The 19,879-nt window shown below is 52.2% G+C and overlaps 1 protein-coding gene across 1 annotated transcript in view; it reads left to right on the forward strand.

Annotated features, from left to right (window-relative positions):
- The window catches only part of Gcn1 (GCN1 activator of EIF2AK4), a 58,511-nt gene that overhangs the window by 30,113 nt on the left and 8,519 nt on the right, over window positions 1–19,879 (forward strand). The window contains exons 28-48 of the mRNA XM_021163616.2: window positions 78–221; window positions 1,615–1,742; window positions 1,826–2,015; window positions 2,135–2,205; window positions 3,478–3,643; window positions 3,860–4,054; window positions 6,812–7,058; window positions 7,616–7,737; window positions 8,260–8,374; window positions 9,055–9,234; window positions 12,225–12,445; window positions 14,802–14,870; window positions 15,030–15,168; window positions 15,255–15,451; window positions 15,586–15,728; window positions 16,376–16,493; window positions 16,605–16,820; window positions 18,209–18,373; window positions 19,004–19,165; window positions 19,359–19,451; window positions 19,731–19,874. Of these exons, the coding sequence (XP_021019275.1) occupies window positions 78–221; window positions 1,615–1,742; window positions 1,826–2,015; window positions 2,135–2,205; window positions 3,478–3,643; window positions 3,860–4,054; window positions 6,812–7,058; window positions 7,616–7,737; window positions 8,260–8,374; window positions 9,055–9,234; window positions 12,225–12,445; window positions 14,802–14,870; window positions 15,030–15,168; window positions 15,255–15,451; window positions 15,586–15,728; window positions 16,376–16,493; window positions 16,605–16,820; window positions 18,209–18,373; window positions 19,004–19,165; window positions 19,359–19,451; window positions 19,731–19,874 (3,225 nt within the window). The remainder of the gene's footprint in view (window positions 1–77; window positions 222–1,614; window positions 1,743–1,825; window positions 2,016–2,134; window positions 2,206–3,477; window positions 3,644–3,859; window positions 4,055–6,811; window positions 7,059–7,615; window positions 7,738–8,259; window positions 8,375–9,054; window positions 9,235–12,224; window positions 12,446–14,801; window positions 14,871–15,029; window positions 15,169–15,254; window positions 15,452–15,585; window positions 15,729–16,375; window positions 16,494–16,604; window positions 16,821–18,208; window positions 18,374–19,003; window positions 19,166–19,358; window positions 19,452–19,730; window positions 19,875–19,879) is intronic.

The raw sequence follows: 19,879 nt of genomic DNA on the forward strand, positions 1-19,879 counted from the left end.
CCGCAGGGTGGCTTTTTACAGTGCACCTCTACAGATCCCTCTGCATAGCTGACCCAGCACTTTGGTGTTGTCCCCAGGTTCTTGCCTCAGACACACTGACCGCCCTGTGTGCCAGCAGCAGCGGGGAGGACGGCTGTGCCTTCGCAGAGCAGGAGGAGGTGGACGTGCTGCTCGCTGCCCTGCAGTCCCCATGTGCCAGTGTGCGCGAGACTGCGCTCCGGGTGTGTACATGCTGCCGTGTTACTCTGGGCAGGTGTTTGAGCTACATAACGAGCATTGGGCAGAGTGTCCTTTACTCTCAGACAGGGCCAAGAGGCAAAGGGAGGAGGTGATGGGGTGGGTTACGGTCCTGGGCTTGTCGTGATAGAGCACTGTCTGTGGTTTTCTTCACCGGGAAAGACTTCATCTGATTGTCAGTCTAGGTTGTGGCTCTCGGTGCAGCTACAGATTGCTTGTCTTTCTTTTTTCCTTTCTTTCTGTGTATTGATAAAATATTCTGACAAAAGCAATTTAAGGGATTGAGTCTTACCTCATAGTTCACTGTGACAGGGAAGGCATCAGGCACTTGAAGCAGCGGGTCAATTACACATGTCGTCAGGAAAAGAGAGCAGTGGACACATGCATGCCTGTGCTCCAGAGTCCAGGTTCCCCTGCCTAGGGAATGGTGCCACCCGCAGTGAGTGGGGCTTCCCACAGCGACTAATATAATCAAAATGACCCCTCACTGGCTTGCCCAGAGGCCCATGCTCCAGGTGGTTCTAGCTTCTGCCACGCTGACCTAACTGACAGGGTTCGTGTGTTTATTTGGCTTTCTGCCTCTGTTTAGCTTTTCAGGATGGCTTGTAGAATTGGTAAAATATGGGACAAATAATGGCAGTGTGGTTATTGTTTGTATTTTAATTCATTAAGCAAGCACCATTTTCTATCATGTTTAGAGCTAAATTAGTAATTTTTACGTTAAAAAGTTGTTGTTTTTTTTTGTTGTTGTTGTTGTTTTCCCGAGACAGGGTTTCTCTTTATAGCCCTGGCTGTCCTGGAACTCACTCTGTAGACCAGGCTGGCCTCAAACTCAGAAATCCACCTGCCTCTGCCTCCCACGTTAAAAAGTTCTTAAGCTGGGTATGGTGGCTCACAGCTTTAGCCCCAGCACTTGGGATGTAGAGACAGACAGATTTCTTTAAGTTCAGGGCTAGCCATGACAGCCAAAACAGTTATAGCTAGAGTGAGACAAAACAAAACAAAATTTCTACCACTATACACCGTCAATTCTATACACAGAAAGTTGGGGTGTGTGGACATGCTCTGAACCACTGAGCTGTATTCCTAGGTCCCCCAGAAAACTATCGGAGGAGGCTTTGAGCTGAGTCCCAGCACTGTTTAGAGCAGCTCTGTCCGGTTTCTGCAGCTTCCCACCTGTGCTGTCTACTGCAGTAGCCACGAGCATAGTGGTTTCAGTCCGACTGGTGGAACACCTGACTCTCAGTCACGTGCAGCCACTTTCCCTTTAAGTAGCCCTGGGCAGCTAACGATGGTTCTGGGGATGGAGGAAGTGAAGAGACAGGGCGCGTGCTCATAAGATGTCAGTCCTCACAGGCTGCTCCCTCGTTCTTACAGGGGCTGATGGAGCTCCGCCTGGTACTGCCATCGCCCGACACTGACGAGAAGAGCGGCCTGAGCCTGCTGCGGAGACTCTGGGTCATTAAATTCGACAAGGAGGATGAGATACGGAAGCTGGCCGAGAGGTGACAGTCCTGCTTGCTGGGGCTGCAGGGACCTACCTGCTGCAGACCCTTGCTTGCCCAGTTCTAACTTTGGTTTGCTGCAGGCTTTGGTCGACCATGGGCCTTGATCTGCAGTCAGATCTCTGCTCTTTGCTGATTGATGACGTGATCTACCACGAGGCAGCCGTGAGGCAGGCCGGGGCTGAAGCCCTTTCCCAGGCGGTGGCACGGTACCAGCGGCAGGCAGCGGAGGTTATGGGCAGGCTCATGGAGATCTACCAGGAGAAGCTCTATGTGAGTGGCCCGGGGACGGGGAAGTGGATGGGTGGCCTTGTGTCCCACTCGTCTCATGGTCTGTCTGCCCCTGGGCAAGGCAGCGCACTGCTGGACATTTAGCACTTTGTCTGTTGCAGCGGCCACCCCCAGTGCTGGATGCTTTGGGACGAGTGATTTCAGAATCCCCTCCCGACCAGTGGGAAGCCAGGTAAAGCCCTGCTTGGTCTTGTTGCCAGGCTTCCCGAGCTGCTCCAGCTGGGTGGGGTGGGGCTGAAAGGAAGCCACATGGCCTGAAGTTGACAGCAGGAGGAAAGTCAAAGAGGCCTGTGCTCAGTGCTGGCTCCGCATGCACCATTCTGCACCCTTGAGCATTTGTCCTCTGTTTCTCCAGGCTTGTTTCCTGAGCTGTGTGAGTGGCACACATGTAGAATCTGTCAGGAAGAGCACTGGCCCCAGCCTGTTAACAGTTGAAATGTGCTCAGCAGATGTTAGTAGTAGCAGCTGAAGGGCTGCTTCCCATGAAGTAGCTGGAGGGCTAGGTAGGCGAGTAGGAGCAAGGATGGCCTCAGAGGAAGACACTTGTCACCTGGCGTGGGCTTTCACCAAATAGTAGAACTAGCTTCCTGAATGGCAGACTCACTGTCATAGGGTTACTGCTGCTGTAATGAGACACCCTGGCTAAAGCAAGCTGGGGAGGAAAGGGTTTATTCAGCTTACACTTCCACATCACTGTTCATCACTGGATCACTGAACAAAGTCAGGACAGGAACTCAAGCAGGGCAGGAACCTGGAGGCAGGAGCTGATGCAGAGGCCATGGAGGGATGCAACTTACTGGCTTGCTCAGCCTGCTTTCTTATAGAACCCAGGACTGCCAGCCCAGGGATGGCTCCACTCACCATGAGCTAGGGCTATACCTATTAATCAATGCTCTACAGTTTTGCTTACAACCCAAACTTATAAAGACATTTTCTCAATTGAGGGTCCCTCCTCTCCAGTGACACTAGCCATGTCCGGTTGACATAAACTAGCCAGCACATGCGCATTCCCACGTCTGCATGGCTTGGTGTGCTAGTGCCTGTGCTGTGTGGACTCATCTTCCTACGTCTTTGCCAGTCCAGTCTGACAGCCGGGAACAGGATGCAGACTTTCTCCTCGAAGGGGTCTCTTGTCTCTGTGGCTGAGGAGAATAAAACCCACTCTGCTCTGTCCCCAGCCAATGGCTGTCGCATCTGTCATCTTGAACATCTTTCTTCTAGCCTGTCTGAGACAGAGGGGTGCTCATTGTCTTTCATAATCAGGGAAACGGAGGCACAGGGTCTGTGTTTCACAGGTGGCTTGTTCACAACACTCGGGCGGTTGCTTCATGGTGGCTTGCATGCTGTCCCTGCCCCAAAGCTGTGTTTGCAATTGTCCTCCTTCCACATGGGGCGCCCCTGACTGTGACCCTGGTCAACCCACAGGCTCCTGTTTGCTTCCTAGGTGTGGCCTGGCCTTGGCCTTGAACAAGCTCTCACAGTACTTGGATAGCTCTCAGGTGAAGCCACTCTTCCAGTTCTTTGTCCCAGATGCCCTGAATGACCGGAACCCAGATGTGCGGAAGTGCATGCTAGATGCGGCGCTCGCGACACTCAATGCCCATGGGAAGGTGAGCAGATGACAGAGGAGCAGTGTGTGACAGGGTGCCAGCACCTGCTGGGATTCATTTGTTGCAGAGAGACCATGAGAGGATATAGGTCCCAGGGCTTTGCTGTAGGCCTGCTGGGAAGCCGGGTAAGCGGGCAGTGTTGCCAGCCCCAGCAGCCAGCCTGTGGCTTGGAGCAGCCTGTCCAGGCTGACCTGTGCTTGGGGCTGCCCTTCACAGGAGAATGTCAACTCACTGCTGCCAGTGTTTGAGGAGTTCTTGAAGGATGCACCCAATGATGCCAGCTACGACGCTGTGCGGCAGAGCGTGGTGGTCCTCATGGGGTCTCTGGCCAAACACCTGGACAAGAGTGACCCCAAAGTAAAACCCATTGTTGCCAAACTCATCGCCGCCCTCTCCACACCCTCTCAGCAGGTACCTTTCACTGGGGGTCCCCGGGTCATTGCGGGTGGGAGGCCATCCTGGGTAGGCTGTAGCGTGCTAGCTGAGTAGGCTGACAGAAAGCAGCCATCTTCCCTCCAGGGAGAATCCAGGCACTTCCTTCCTACTCATTAACTAGAGGTTTGTTTTCTGGAATATATATGTGTGTGAGCATACATGCATGCATGAGTGTGTACAGATGTGCATGTGTGAAGATATGTATATGCATGCTTGAGTTTGTTTAAATTAAATCTTGCACTGAAGACACAAATATTTAAATAAATAAATAAACAAACAAACAAAAAGAAAACTCCATACAGAAGCCAACATGGCGGTGCCTTCCTTTAATCTTGCAGAGGAGGTGCATCTGTAGACCAGATAGGGCTACGAAGTGAGACCGTAACTCAAACCAGCCACACGCCAGAGAGGATCCCTTTGTGGGTTCCCTCTTGGCCTCTCTGTGTGCTGGCTACACATTACAGGTACCTGTAGGGTCTCTCTGATCCATGCTCCCAAGGACTTTTCTTTTCCTCTTGTCTGGAAACCATGCATTTATATCTAATTCCTTGATTGACATACTGGATCTCTCACACCCCGAGTGTCCTCATGAAAGTCACAGTTGGAAACAGTTTCAGGATTGATCAGAGTCTGACCACCAAAGGGCCTGCTTAGGCAGCTGCCGCGTGGCGCTCTGTGGCTGGGCTCTGGCTGGAGCGTAGGATTCAGCGCATCTCTCTCTCCTGACCTGGATCTGGCTTTCTTACACCCAGCACTATCCCCTGGTGACGCTGGTAGGTGTGGGAACTAGGAGGTGTGGTTGTTTAATCCAGGCACAGCGTCATAGCACGCTGCCAGGTGGACCCCGTTCCCCGCTGCCTGGGCCTCAGGTCTTTGTTCAGACCACGGCTACTTCAACTTCTAAAGTTTACAACCCTTCTTGTCACAGACATTTTACTCAGTGCTGGGCATTTATGTTTATAAAATAGATATGCAAATCAAATGTCTGCAGTAATAAACCGTAACAGTTAAAATCAGTTCTTTGGTATATATGAAATGTTTATCATTTATTAGAGCTTAAAACAGATTTGCATACTAATGAGATAGATGGCTGTGCTTATTTACTTTTTTATTTATTGATTGTTTTTAATTAGGTATTTTCTTCATTTACATTTCCAATGCTATCCCAAAGGTCCCCCAGACCCTCCCTCCGCCCTGCTCCCCTACCCACCCACTCCCGTTTCTTGGCCCTGGCATTCCCCTGTACTGGGGCATATAAAGTTTACAAGACCAAGGGGCCTCTCTTCCGAGTGATGGCCGACTAGGCCATCTTCTGCTACATATGCAGCTAGAGACACGAGCTCTGGGGGCTTATTTACTTTTAAATAAATAAATTTTGCCTAAATAGTTGGCACTACTTTGGATGTAGAGTTTCGGTGTGAGCTGATTCCTGACTTTAATCAGTGCTGACAATGCTACTTTGCATAACTACATGGTACAAAGCGGCAGGCTCTCACACATACAGTTTTTAATATTTTTTTCATTAGATGTTTTCTTTTTTTTTTCTTAAAGGATTTATTTATTTATTATATGTAAGTATACTGTAGCTATCTTCAGATGCACCATAAGAGGGCACCCAATCTCATTATAGATGGTTGTGAGCCACCATATGGTTGCTGGGATTTGAACTCAGGACCTTCCGGAGAGCAGTCAGTGCTCTTAACCGCTGAGCCATCTCTCCAGCCCCAGATAATTTTCTTTATTTACATTTCAAATGTTATCCTGAAAGTTCCCTATACCCTCCCCCCTGTTTTGTTTTGTTTTGCTTTTTGGTTTTTCAAGACAGGGTTTCTCTGTGTAGCCCTGGCTGTCCTGGAACTCACTTTGTAGACCAGGCTGTCCTCGAACTCAGAAATTTGCCTGCCTCTGCCTCCCGAGTGCTGGGATTAAAGGTGTGTGCCACAACTTGTTACTAACTGACTGACTAACAGATTTTAAAAAGTAAGTGTTCTAACGCAGTGGACCCACAGCTGTAGTGATCTGACACTCACAGACTGAGGAACCCTGAGAGGAAGGCATTGAAGTCTCTCGTTTTCTGCCAGGATCATTCTCTAAGTGCAGAAAACCCGATACACACAGCGAGATGTTGCTGTTCCACACAGTGGTTCTCAGCGCAAGCTGAGGGGCTGAGCACTACTCTTGGTGTGCAGCATGCTCAGGATAAAGTGCACTTGTGGTTCAGACTGAGGCTGCAGTGACGTCACAGGAGGCGACACTCCTGGGCTTTGTCAGGAACACCTCAGAGTCTTTTTTTGGGGGGACGGGGTGTGTGTGTGTGTTCAAGACAGGGTTTCTCTGTGTAGCCCTGGCTGTCAGAAATTTGCCTGCCTCTGCCCCCGAGTGCTGGGATCAAAGGCGTGCACCACCGCTCCTGGCTCACACCTCAGAGTCTTACGTGTTGGATTTGGAATTAGTGTTTGGCTGGTGTACATTCAGAAACGTTTACTGTTTCCTAGTATCTCACAACCCCTACAGTGACTTAGGGTGTGGCCCCATGTAGGGCTGGGAAGCTCAGTTTGAGGAGCTATGGTTTCGACCAGAAACAGCACTAGAGGTTCTTGTTGATGTTTGCACTGTGGAGCGGGGTGTGTCATAATGACTGCGGAACTAGCTCACTGCTCCTCCGGTGCTTTGACACTGGAGCAGTGAGATTGGGCTCAGCTGTCCCTGATGTGACAATGGCTGCTCCCGCAGGTCCAGGAGTCTGTGGCCAGCTGCCTGCCACCTCTCGTGCCTGCCGTCAAGGAGGATGCTGGGGGCATGATCCAGCGGCTTATGCAGCAGCTGTTGGAGTCGGACAAGTATGCGGAGCGCAAAGGAGCAGCGTACGGACTGGCGGGCCTGGTCAAGGGCCTGGGCATCCTCTCCCTGAAGCAGCAGGAGATGATGGCTGCACTGACCGATGCTATCCAGGACAAGAAGAACTTCCGAAGACGAGAGGGTGGGTCCCCTGAGCCCGGGGCTGACGGCATAGGAAGTGGGTGCCCATGCATGCACGCACACAACAGAGAAAGGGAGGGCGGGTGGGACTCCTCCCAGCCCTGTCCATGGTAGGGCTGGCCTGCACTTCGCCCTTTTTCTGTCTGGCACTGCTTGGGCTGAACCCCAGGCTTCAGCTATGCCACGCAGGCTGCTCTGCTGCCGAGCTGTGCCCCAGCCTTTCTTATTTCCATGTTTCAGGCTAAGGAGTCCCTAAGTTACCAAGCACAGCCTACAACTTGGTGATCCTCCTGCCTCAGGTTCCAGAGTGCAGGGATAATAAACTTGTCCCCCTACCTGCTTTCTGACTTCTAATACAGCAGAGAGAGGCTTGGCTGGTGGTACTAGAAAGTGTTGGAATCTGCCCTGCCTCCTTCTCTGTCGCCCTCTACCACATCCCTGCCCAAGGACTGAGACAGGCGGCTGCACTTGAGTCTGTCTATGACTATGGTCACCTGAGGAGGTCCCAGGAGCCTGGTGGCCCTAGCGTTCTCAGTCCTCCTGTCATCCTCTCCCCAGGAGCGCTGTTTGCCTTCGAGATGCTCTGTACCATGCTGGGGAAGCTCTTCGAGCCCTATGTGGTCCATGTGCTGCCCCATCTGTTGCTGTGCTTTGGGGATGGGAACCAGTATGTACGCGAGGTAAGTCTGGAGGCAGAAGTGGACTGTTCCTAGGCAAGCTTGGTCAGGGAGGGGTCTAAGATGGGTTCCAGCCCCTACTGCCAGAGGCCTGTCAGCACCTACCTGGGTTACCGCTATGAATTTCTCTCTGGTTCCCTGATGCATTGAAGATTTTATTTGTGTGTGCATGTGTGCTGTGTGTGTGCCTGTGTGAGCACATAGGCAGATTCCAGGAACTAGAAGAGGGTGTCAGGTGCCCTCTATCCCCTTTCAGCTGGGCTGGAAACTGGCAAACCCCAGCTAACCCTTCGCATGGGCACACGCATGATGTCCTGGCTTATTATGTGGTCCTAGCGTCCAAGCTTCCATCCTCGTGATTGCTAAACGAGTTACTTCTCTGTGTAGCCCTGGCTGTCTGTCTGAACTTGACACAGGGTCTAACAAAGCCACCATCTTGGTGACTGTAGGGACACAAGGGTCAGTGGCAGACTCAGTGCTTGCCCTGACAAGGAGGCCCCTGACTGTCTTCTCTCCTCCCTTGAGGCTGCAGATGACTGTGCCAAAGCTGTGATGAGCAATTTGAGTGCTCACGGTGTGAAGTTGGTGCTCCCATCCTTGTTAGCTGCCCTGGAGGAGGAGTCCTGGAGGACCAAAGCTGGTGAGGCCACACCCCTCCGTCTTGTCCTGAAAATGACCCTCAGTAGGTACACAAGTAGTCACAGCTCCTGTGTATGGACACGGCAGTCTGTAGAGTTAGGGTTCTGATTCCTGGATCAGGCTTCATGCAAAAGCCACGGCCCTAGGGAAAATCCCAAGCTTGAAAGCTATAGTCTGGAAGCTTCTGGAACAGATAGATGGAGATTCTGGTAGGGAGGGCAGGGCCTGGGTCCTTCCTGCAGAGCCTCCCTTCTGTCCTTCAGGCCTCTTTGCCTTACAGTTTGAAACAACACAGAAAACAATGATCTCCTCATTTGTGGATATGGGACCTGAGCCCCGAGAAACCCAGTGACTTACCCTTGGAACACCTGCAGGACCAAACTAGGTCTTCCTGCTGCCCTGGCTAGGTCTCTTCTGTTGTGATAGGCACCATGGCCCAAGGAAACTTGGGATCACAGTCCATTATTCAGAGAAGTCAGGGCGGGAACCTGGAGGCAGGAGCTGACGCAGAGGCTGTAGAGGAGGATGCTCACTGGCTTACTCCTCCTGGCCTGCTTGACCTGTTTGCTTATACATCCAGGACCACTAGCCCGGGGCGGCACCACCCACAATTACAGTTACAGAAAATGTGCTGGTGAGTGTCGAGTGTCTCAGTGCTGCACGCATGTCTCCTGTCTGCAGGGTCCGTAGAGCTGCTCGGGGCGATGGCGTACTGTGCACCTAAGCAGCTGTCATCCTGCCTGCCCAACATTGTGCCCAAGCTCACAGAGGTGCTGACAGACTCCCACGTCAAAGTGCAGAAGGCTGGACAGCAGGCCCTCAGGCAGATCGGCTCTGTCATCAGAAACCCAGAGATTCTCGGTATGCTTCTCCTGTGAGGGCGCTTACCCTGCCTGTATCCCTTCTCCTGGATGCTCTAGGGAATGTCCACTGACTGTCGCCCTCTGAGGACAAATACATCCATATTGAAATATTCATATTCAGTGCTGGGAAGCCCCTTTCTTAGTTAGACTAAATGGTTGAAGGCACTTTGGAAGCGGTCTGGAGCCTGTCATCAGCTTCATGGTTAGGGACACTGAGTCATTGGCTCTGAGAGCCCCCTATGCACTTGGGTGAGCTGTGCGGTCTGCAGATTCCCTGGCAGCTCAGAGCCCATCAGCACCGTCTAAAACCCTGGTTTCCGGGTAACTGTCTCTTCTGCTAAATTCCATCAGGCAAAAGGATTAACCTTTTTTTTTTCCCAGTTTTTTATTAGGTATTTAGCTCATTTACATTTCCAGTGCAATACCAAAAGTCCCCCATACCTCCCCCCCACTCCCCTACCCACCCATTCCCTCTTTTTGGCCCTGGCGTTCCCCTGTATTGGGGCATATAAAGTTTGCAAGTCCAATGGGCCTCTCGTTCAAGTGATGGCCTATTAGGCCAACCTTTTTTTTTTTTTAATTAAAAAGTTATAATTACGTTTATTGTTTTAGTGTTGTATGGATATACATAGACACAAGTGTACGGTGGAAGTAAACAGACAGTGAGAATTGATCTCCTCCTCCCAGCCTGTGCGTCCTGGGCACCATCTCAGTTCAGACTTGGTGGCAAGTGCCTTACCACGGAGCCCTCTCATTGGCCCAGAGGTGTTCTTTTCTGTGATGCTTGGTCTCTGGCGTAGTCGGCCTGTGTGGACAGCCTGGTGTCCTGGGATGCTTGTGACCTTCTGATCCCAACTCCTGGGATTATATGGGCATGCATCACCAACACCTACCCGGTTTAGGCGGTGCTGAACACTGAGCCCAGGATTCCCGTGCTAGGCATGGGCTCCAGCAGCTGGGGTACAGCCCAGCCATGGTGTGTTTCTTTCCTGAGGGCTGATGGAGGCTGAGTGCTGGCAACAGAACCTAGCCAGCCACCTTGCCTGCCATGTCATGGCATTGTAAGCTTCAGCTCAGAGCGTTGGTGCTGCTGTAGGTGGTTCAGCATCAAACCACCAGTCATGTATGTTGTCATTAGGAAATGAAACCAGTGTGGCTGCGTGCGTGCGTGCGTGCGTGCGTGCATGCGTGCGTGCGTGCGTGCATGCGTGCGTGCGTGCGTGCATGTGTTAGGGGTGGAACACAGGGCCTTGCCCATGCGAGGTGGTGGTCTACCCTGAGCTATGTGCCCAGCTGTGGTTTTCTTTTGTCACAGGGTCTCGCTGTAGCCCAGGCTGGCTTCAAACTTGCCAGTTTCCTGCCTCTAGCCCGCGAATACTAGGATGATAAGTGTGTGGCGCAGGGATTGCTCTCCTGGGCAGGCTGGCCTCCCAACCGAGGGATCTCCCATGGCCCTGCCACTTCCTACTTATACAAACCAGTGTCTATCTTCTATCATGCCTGTGCCCTCTCATGTCTGGTTTCTTTTACCCAACATGTTTGCAGGGCTCACCTGTGTCATAGAAAACACAGGTGTCTTGTGCCATTTATGGCTGAGCTTCCGTTATGTGCCTGTATTTGGGCTGATTCAGCCTTGACTATGAGCAGTAATGTGGCTGTGACCCTCTGTGTAAACACTTTGTGCAGACACATGCCTCCTAAGTTTCCTAGACGTAGAAATGGAGTCAGTGACAGTTGCTTAACTTTTAAAACAACTACATTTATTTATTAGGTATTTTGTGTGCGCACTCATGTTTGTGGCACGGGGGGCACAGGTGTCACAGCACACGTGGGGGCAGAGAACAACTTGCACGAGGAAGTTCCCTTCCTTTACCTCTTGGGTTCTGGGGCTTAGACTCAGGCAGTTATGCTTGGCTCTACCTGCTGAGCTTTGAGAACGGCCATGCTGGTTCCGGCTGCCAGCACTGTTGTCTTTTCAAAGTGGTCTTTAACTGAAATAGTTATTTCACTTTCCCTACTCCAGCCCCTTGCAGCTACCCTTGCTTTCAAGACGATGGCTTTTCTTTATTATTGTTAAGTCAATCTGTTATAGTTGTTCTTGGGGGTTTGAATGGCATCTCTTTGTGGTGTGTGTTTATTTTTTGAGAGAAGTTCTTGCTCTGTAGCCTCGGTTGGCCTAAAACTCACTGTGTAGCCCAGGCTGGCCTTGAACACAAAGAGCCCTGGCTGCCTCTGCATCCTGTCTGTCTGTGTGGTTTTGGTGTGCCTTTCCCTAAAGGCAAAGATGCAGTGACTTGAACATGTTCCCATTGTCTGTTGTCACCGTAGCTTCTGGAGAATCGTCTATTCCTACTGTTGCTTGTTTTATAAGTGGGTTAGTAGGTTGTTATTGTTGACTGCTGCGTGTGTATAGAGAGGCTAAACTGTCTGAGCTCGTGAGGACATCCTGGAGTCCTCCTGCAGGGCTGTCTGGAGAAGTCAGTCCATCTGCACTTGGCTGCTCTAAGTTCTGAGTGCTTTTTTTTTTTTTTTTAAAGATTTATTTATTTTTATTATATGTAAGTACACTGTAGTTGTCTTCAGACACTCCAGAAGAGGGAGTAAGATCTCATTACAGATGGTTGTGAGCCACCATGTGGTTGCTGGGATTTGAACTTCGGACCTTCAGAAGAGCAGTCGGGTGCTCTTACTCACTGAGCCATCTCACCAGCCCCCTGAGTGCTTTATTTTTATCACTGGCTCTAAATCCCCACATGGTTACTGATTACAGACAAAGCCCCTAATACCCAGGAAACTTGGCACTGGCTACAGGTCATCCTGTTGAAACTAGCCCGTTCTCAGTGCAGAGAGTGCTAGCTGCCACCCTTGCTGCTTGTGGCGCAGGGATTGCTCTCCTGGGCAGGCTGGCCTCCCAGCCGAGGGACCTCCTATGGCCCTGCCACTTCCTAGACTTGTACAAACCAGCGTCTATCTTCCTATGACATGCAGCCATTGCCCCGGTTCTGCTGGATGCCCTGACGGACCCATCACGAAAGACCCAGAAGTGCCTGCAGACCCTGCTGGACACCAAGTTTGTTCACTTCATTGACGCCCCGTCCCTGGCGCTCATCATGCCCATTGTCCAGCGAGCCTTCCAGGACCGCTCCACAGACACACGCAAGATGGCAGCGCAGATTATTGGCAACATGTACTCCCTGACAGACCAGAAGGTAGTTGCCTGCCCGGCTTGCAGCAGACGGGGATGGATACAGGCATCGTCGCCACTGAGCTTCACAGGGAATCCTGGGACCTTTAGGGTGGGAGCTGACAGTCTGGGCATCTCCCAGAATGCAGTGGTTGAAGGGCTAACTGAATCTTGGGTGGAGTTCTGTCAACCCTGCGACCTCACGAGTGTGCATCCAGCGGCTGCAGTTTTCTCTCACAGGAGTGTCTCTGACTGGGAGCATGTGCTTCTGTCAGGAGTCTGTGTGGGTGATGTCCCCATCCACCACAGCTCTGCCGTGAAAGTCAAGAGAAGGCAAAGTGCAGTTATTTCTACTTCAGACAATTTAAGAAATTAAAAAACAGCCGGGCATGGTGGCGCACACCTTTAATCCCAGCACTTGGGAGGCAGAGGCAGGCAGATTTCTGAGTTCGAAGCCAGTCTGGTCTACAAAGTGAGTTCCAGGACAGCCAGGGCTGTACAGAGAAAGCCTGTATCGAAAAAAACCAAAAAAACAAAAAAGAAAAAATTAAAAAACTTCAAACTTGGCCTGGTGAGTTGGCTCAGTGGTTAAGAGTACTGGCTCCCCCTCAGAGGTCCCGAGTTCAATTCCCAGCTCACAACCTTCCATAGTGTGAGCCAATGCCCTCCTCTGGTGTGCAGGTATACATGCAGACAGAGCAATCCTACGTTTATTTATTTTATTAAAATATTATTTATGTATTTATTTGTATGAGTACACTGTAGCTGTCTTCAGACACACACCAGTAGAGTGTGCATCAGACCCCATTACAGATGGTTGTGAGCCACCATGTGGTTGCTGGGAATTGAACTCAGAACCTATGCGAGAGCAGTCAGTGCTCTTAACCTCTGAGCCATCTCTCCAGCCCACTCCTACATTTATAAGACTACATATATAAATACATTAAAAAAAAAGAGATCTGGATGCAGAGTGAATTAAAAAAAAATAGAAGGAAAAGAAAGGGAGAAAGCAAGAGGAAAAAAGATTAAAAAGGAAAAGGAAAAAAAGCCCTTGAAACTATATATGTGATGTGTGCCTGTAATATCAGCACTCAGGAACTGAGGCAGGAGGATTACAAAATCCCAGGGGCTAGAGAAATGGCTTTAGCACAGTGGGTTTTAACCTGTGGGTCAAGACTGCAGTGGGGGCGGGGCGGGGCGGGGCGGGGCGGGGCGTGGATGACCCTTTCACAGGGGTCGCATGTCAGGTGTTTACATTGTGGTTTGTGATAGCAGTGAAATTACAGTTATGAAGTAGCAGTGAAGTTGATTTTATGGTTGGGGTCACCACAGCATGAGGAACAGTTGAAGCAGCACTAGGAAGGTTGAGACCCGCTGTTGTACTTAAGAGCCCTGACCCAGGTTTGACTTCTAGCACCCATAGGGAAGTTCACAAACAACCAACCTCAGTTCCAGGGAGCTGGATGCTGTCTCCCATTGTACGCAGGTGTCCATGGCAGGGGCATTAATACACATAAAATACTGTTATTACTTTTCAACACTGGGGTTCTCTAGATTGCCTGGCTTCCCTGGAACTCACTCTGTAGACCAGCCTGGCCTTGAATTCAGAGGTCTGCCTGCCTCTGCCTCTGCCTCTGCCTCCCGAGTTCTGGGACTGAAGTTAAAGCCAGGCCCTGCCACTGCCTGGCCACCTTGTTCTGTTGTTGTTGTTGTTGAGACTGGTAAGCATTTCATGGAAGACTGTCCCAGGAAGAATATCAGAAAAGTAACAACAGAATGCTCCAGGGCTCCTCCAAATCGGAGCAGCTAACGATTGATGTTCTCACATCACGGGCCAGGCATGGTGGCATATGCGTGCTTTTCCACTTAGCACTCAGGAGGCAGAAGCATGGGGTTGCCACGAGCTCAAGACTAGCCTGATCTACACGACAAGTTCTAGGCCAGCCAGGGCTACATAGCAGGACCCTGTCTCAAGAGAGACAGGGAGAGAGATTAAGTTATAGTAAGTCCCCCCAAAGCGATACTTTGTAGTATATAATGTCTGGACAAGTTTGTGTGCCATGATTTACGTATTTGTTATACATTATCCCAGGGTGGGGCTGCTTTTGTTTTTTCCTATTTTAAGAGCTATTGCAAGCTGGACACAGAGGCACGTGTCTTTAATCTCAGCACTCTGAGTTCAAGGCCAGCCTGGTCTACAGAGTGATTTCTAGGCCAGCCAGAGCTACATAGTGAGACCCTGTCTTTAAAAAAAGCTATTGCAGTAAGTAGCCCTCCCTCCCTCCCTCCCTCCCTCTCTCTTTATGTTGGTGTTCTGACTCCCAAGTTTGTCTATGTAACAGGGTCAGATCTGTCTGAGTCAACGCCTTGTGTTGTTACAGGACTTGGCTCCTTACCTGCCCAGTGTGACACCTGGCCTGAAAGCTTCACTCTTGGACCCTGTCCCTGAGGTGAGTGTGGGCATGGCCCAGTGTCTGGAAAGTACCCCCAAGTCACGTGTCTGTCTCTCAGGCGAAGAGGAGAAGGCCAAGGCCAGGGGCTCTTACCTGCTTCTCTGCTCCTCACTGAGCTGCGTCTCCTCTCCCTATCTGTCCTTGCGTATATGACAGGTGCGCACCGTGTCTGCAAAGGCTCTTGGGGCCATGGTGAAGGGCATGGGGGAGTCGTGCTTTGAAGATTTGCTGCCGTGGCTGATGGAGACTCTGACTTATGAGCAGAGCTCCGTGGATCGCTCAGGCGCTGCTCAAGGTGAGACCAGAACAAGCCCAGAGGCCAAACAGGGAGCCCCTGAGGAGCTTTCGGGTCCCATGGCTGATACTATCCTTGCCCTTCAGGGTTGGCTGAGGTAATGGCCGGCTTAGGAGTGGAGAAGTTGGAAAAACTGATGCCAGAGATCGTGGCCACAGCCAGCAAAGTGGACATCGCACCCCACGTCCGAGACGGCTACATCATGATGTTCAACTACCTGCCCATCACCTTTGGGGACAAGTTTACCCCTTATGTGGGGCCCATCATCCCTTGTATCCTCAAGGTAGGTACCAGTGACAGTGCCGAGGAGGGAGGGAGAGGGAGGATGCTGCTATCCTCCCGAGCTAGCTTGGGGCCAGCTGCCAGGCATCCCCACAGAGTCAGCCTGGGCTGACCGCCCTCTCTCTGCGTGTCTAGGCTCTGGCTGATGAGAACGAGTTCGTTCGTGACACCGCCCTGCGTGCCGGCCAGCGGGTCATCTCGATGTACGCTGAGACAGCTATTGCCCTGCTGCTGCCACAGCTAGAGCAAGGCCTCTTTGATGACCTCTGGAGAATACGGTGAGAGGTGGGATCCAGAGGACCCGTGCTCCCCTCAGACTCCTGGAAACCCACATTGAGGAATTCCTGTTGCTGAGGGCCCTCAGCTCTCTCCACACTGTCGCCTCTCGGCCATTTTATCATCCTTGTTTCCTGTAGTAGACATGGTTCCGTCCCCTGTGTGTGTGTGCGCGCGCGCATGTGTGTGTATGTGTGTATGTGTGTGGTGTACAGGCAGTTGAACTCAAGCTGTTGTGCATGTTGGGCAAGTGCACCCAGCCCTTTTTCTCACAACTGAGCTAACATGCTCACTAGTAGAAAATGCCCAAGGCACCAGACATACGTGTGCAGACCTTTAATCCTAGCACTCAGGAAGTAAAGGTGGGTGGATCTCTGTGAGTTTGAGGCCAGTCTGGTCTACAGAGTGGGTTCTAGGACAGCCAGGGCTACACAGAGAAACCTTGTCTTACCAAAAAAAAAAAAAAAAAAAAGAGGAGGAGGAGGAGGAAGAAGATGCATAAGGTTCTGTGGCCACATGAAGCTTGTCTCAGGATAGCCAGCATGGGTGTTTTGGGTAGGCTTCCCTGCAGTCTCCCTTACTTCTGTGGAGCACTGGACCATATCCTGTCACTGTCCCTGAGGCTGTGTGACTCTGCCCTTGGCCTCAGGTTCAGCTCTGTTCAACTCCTTGGGGACCTCCTGTTCCACATCTCTGGGGTCACTGGGAAGATGACCACGGAAACAGCGTCTGAGGATGATAACTTCGGAACTGCTCAGTCTAACAAGGTGAGGGCCTGGCCATGGCTTCCCACCCGTGGCTGTGGAGCGCAAGCCCTGACGCTGAGCTCTGGAGGCCTCACTCTGTGTTCTCTCTCTGTCTCCCTGTGTGGGTTCCAGGCAATCATCACTGCCCTGGGGGTTGACCGGCGGAACCGGGTCCTGGCAGGACTCTACATGGGCCGCTCAGACACCCAGCTGGTGGTGAGGCAGGCGTCACTGCACGTGTGGAAGATTGTCGTCTCCAACACTCCCCGCACCCTGCGAGAGATCCTGCCCACTCTCTTTGGCCTCCTGCTGGGTTTCCTGGCTAGCACGTGTGCAGATAAGAGAACGGTGAGTTTGTTGGGCCTGGCAAGATCCCAGCCCTAAGGTCGTCCGTCCTCCCAGAGCTTGGGGAGCTGGGTCTGCCGAGCTGGAGGGGACACGGGCATCCCCTATGTAACGGGAACAGTCAACAGTTATTCAGTCATTCAGCAAAGTCTCACTGTGCCACCTCTCCTGGGCACAGTGGCAAAGGAACGCAACCTCCCTCCTTATTGTTAATGAGATGCATACCGATGTGATAGTCACAGGCACGTGTCAGATGTGCCTGTGGCAAGTGCAGCTCACACTTACACCTGCAGTAAGGCCCATGGCCCATCGAGAGCGCAGGTGCTTCCGTGAAGTGTGTTTGAAGATGCACAGTTAGTGAGCACGGACCAGCCGGGGCGGTGGGAAGGCAAAAACAGCTGTTCCAGCTGGATCTGCCTTAGATGCATGGCCCCATGAGGAGCAGGACATAGCTTAGGGAGAGCCAGGGCCAGGCCACCATAGCCAGAGGAATCCATTAGGGAGGAGCCGCGCTGCGTGAAGTGAGCTGGCGTGCTGGGTGGAGAGAGGCAGGGTCAGTGGTGCACAGGACATGCCCAGGCTGGACTGATAATTCACCTCGGCCTGTCCCCTTCATTCCACTTCCGGTTCCTGGCCTTGGTAAGCATATTGTGTATTTAGCTTTAAAGAAGAATTGGTATAAAGGCTCAGAGACAAAATCAATGGCTCTCCTTAAGTCATTTGTTACAAATGAGTTCTTTTGAGGGAGAGCAGTGGTAAGTGTCAGTGAGCCGGGCAGGGGCTGCCTCTCCTCCCCACTGACGAGCTTCATGTTCATGCGTGAAGCTGACCTAGTCTTTCTTGTCTATGTAAGCATTTATGACTTATTTTGGGGACGAGGATTGTGTGGGCTAACCTCTAACTCGTGGTCCTCCTCCCTCAGCATGGTTCCCAGTGCTGGGCCACCGTGCCTGCTCTCTACCACACTGCCTTAAAGATAGGGCTGTGGTTTTGTTTTTAAATCATGTGTAAGTGGTAATGTCTGTGTGTGAGTACGTGCACGTGAGTATAGGTGCCCACAGAAGTCAGGGGAGCATGTTGGGTCCCCTGGAGCTGGGCGCCAAACAAGAGAAGTGAGTCAGGGCTCTCTGCACTGAGCCACCTTTCAGCCTATTTTGTTTTGTTCGCTTTGGTTTGGTTTAGACAGGACCTGTCACAGGCTGGCCTTGAACTCATGGCAATCAGCCCTCCTGCTCTAGCCCCCACACACTGTGCGCAGTGGCAATGGTAGCTTTCTTTTCACTATGATTTCAGTGTCACCTGAGAAGGTGGCAGCTCAGGTGAGGCCTGGGTGTGCAGAGACCAGTCGAGCTGCCACCTCCCTCCCTCCCTCCCTCCCTCTCTGCTGACAGATCGCAGCGAGGACGCTGGGCGACCTTGTCCGGAAGCTCGGGGAGAAGATCCTTCCTGAGATCATCCCCATCCTGGAAGAAGGACTAAGGTCGCAGAAGAGCGACGAGAGGCAGGGCGTGTGCATCGGGCTCAGCGAGATCATGAAGTCTACCAGCCGGGACGCTGTGAGTCCCTCACAGGGCCTGTCAGCCGTGGGGCTGATGGCTTGCTCGCTTGCTCAGGGGAGGGAGGGCTCGGCCTCACTCTGGAGGTGCAGTCACCGGCAGTATGTTACCCACTGTGTGCAGACACTGTGTGTCTCCTTCTCTGCTAAAACCTCAGGCAAGAGGCCTTAGGAAACTGGAGATGACTCCCCATTGTGTCCCTTAGTGTGTTAGATTCCAGGGGTGTGCAGCCTCAGTGGGAGAGGGTGGCAGAGGCAGGAGGCATGTGTTTCCCAGGCACAGAGCCCTCACCCGTCCTATTGGAGACTAAAGATTTTTTAGTGGAGGAAGCACTAAGTGGAGGTTTATAGTTCAGACCGAGGGACTTGTCTTTCCAAGAGAATGGAGCAAAAGACTCGGAGCTGGAGGGCAGCTCCTGGGGCTCCTGCTGTGCTCTGTGGAGTCTGGGACTTGGTGATTAGTGAGTTTGCCTTACTGAGTCCAGGTGAGGGGCTCCTGGGGTGCGCAGGTGTTCTCTGCCTTTTTGCACTTCCGTTTTCACGGTCAGAGCGAACAGAACCATCCTTCTAGCTCGCTCAGCAGGAGCCCTCACCGCATCCCCATGGGTCTCACTCTGCCTGCCGTGTTTAGGTGCTCTTCTTCTCGGAGTCCCTTGTGCCCACGGCAAGGAAGGCGCTGTGTGATCCCCTGGAGGAGGTCCGGGAGGCGGCGGCCAAGACCTTTGAGCAGCTGCACTCCACCATTGGCCACCAGGCTTTGGAGGACATTCTCCCGTTCCTACTGAAGCAGCTGGTGAGTGGGTCTCCCACACACCTACCAGTGTGGCCTTTACTGTCTGTGACAGTGAAGCACAGGGGGTTGGGGGTGGGGAGGAGATGACAAGGCAGCAGGAGTTGAACAGTAAGTAAATGTGGGAGACAAGGAGGGCATCCACAGCAGGGATGCAGTCGGAGTCATCCTCAGTCCTCCCCGTGCTCCTCTGCAGGACGATGAGGAGGTGTCGGAATTTGCCCTGGATGGTCTGAAGCAGGTTATGGCCGTTAAGAGCCGTGTGGTGCTGCCCTATCTGGTGCCCAAGGTACATCTCCACTCACAGTACACACGCCCCATTCCAGGGCCTCCTGTGCATGTACATTGTTGGGTCTGGCAAGGCGAATGCAGGGAGTTCAGTGCTCCTTTGGCTTTCAAGATGTGTTGGAGCAGGCCCTTGGATCTGAGCCAGGGAGTGGGCTCCCTTAGACAGGGTGGGGGGAGTCAGCAGGGGAGTGGGCTCCCTCGGTCATTTCTCCTAGACCCCAGTCTGGGCCTGGCGCTGAGGTTAATTGTCATCAGGCTGATACTCTCTTTATTCCCCCAGCTGACAACGCCACCCGTCAATACCCGGGTGCTGGCTTTCCTGTCCTCTGTGGCTGGCGATGCTCTGACCCGTCACCTTGGCGTGATCCTCCCAGCTGTCATGTTAGCACTGAAGGAGAAGCTTGGGACTCCAGAAGAGCAGCTGGTACG

Source organism: Mus caroli, chromosome 5 (genome assembly GCF_900094665.2).
Source record: "Mus caroli chromosome 5, CAROLI_EIJ_v1.1, whole genome shotgun sequence".
Classification (NCBI taxonomy): domain Eukaryota; kingdom Metazoa; phylum Chordata; class Mammalia; order Rodentia; family Muridae; genus Mus; species Mus caroli.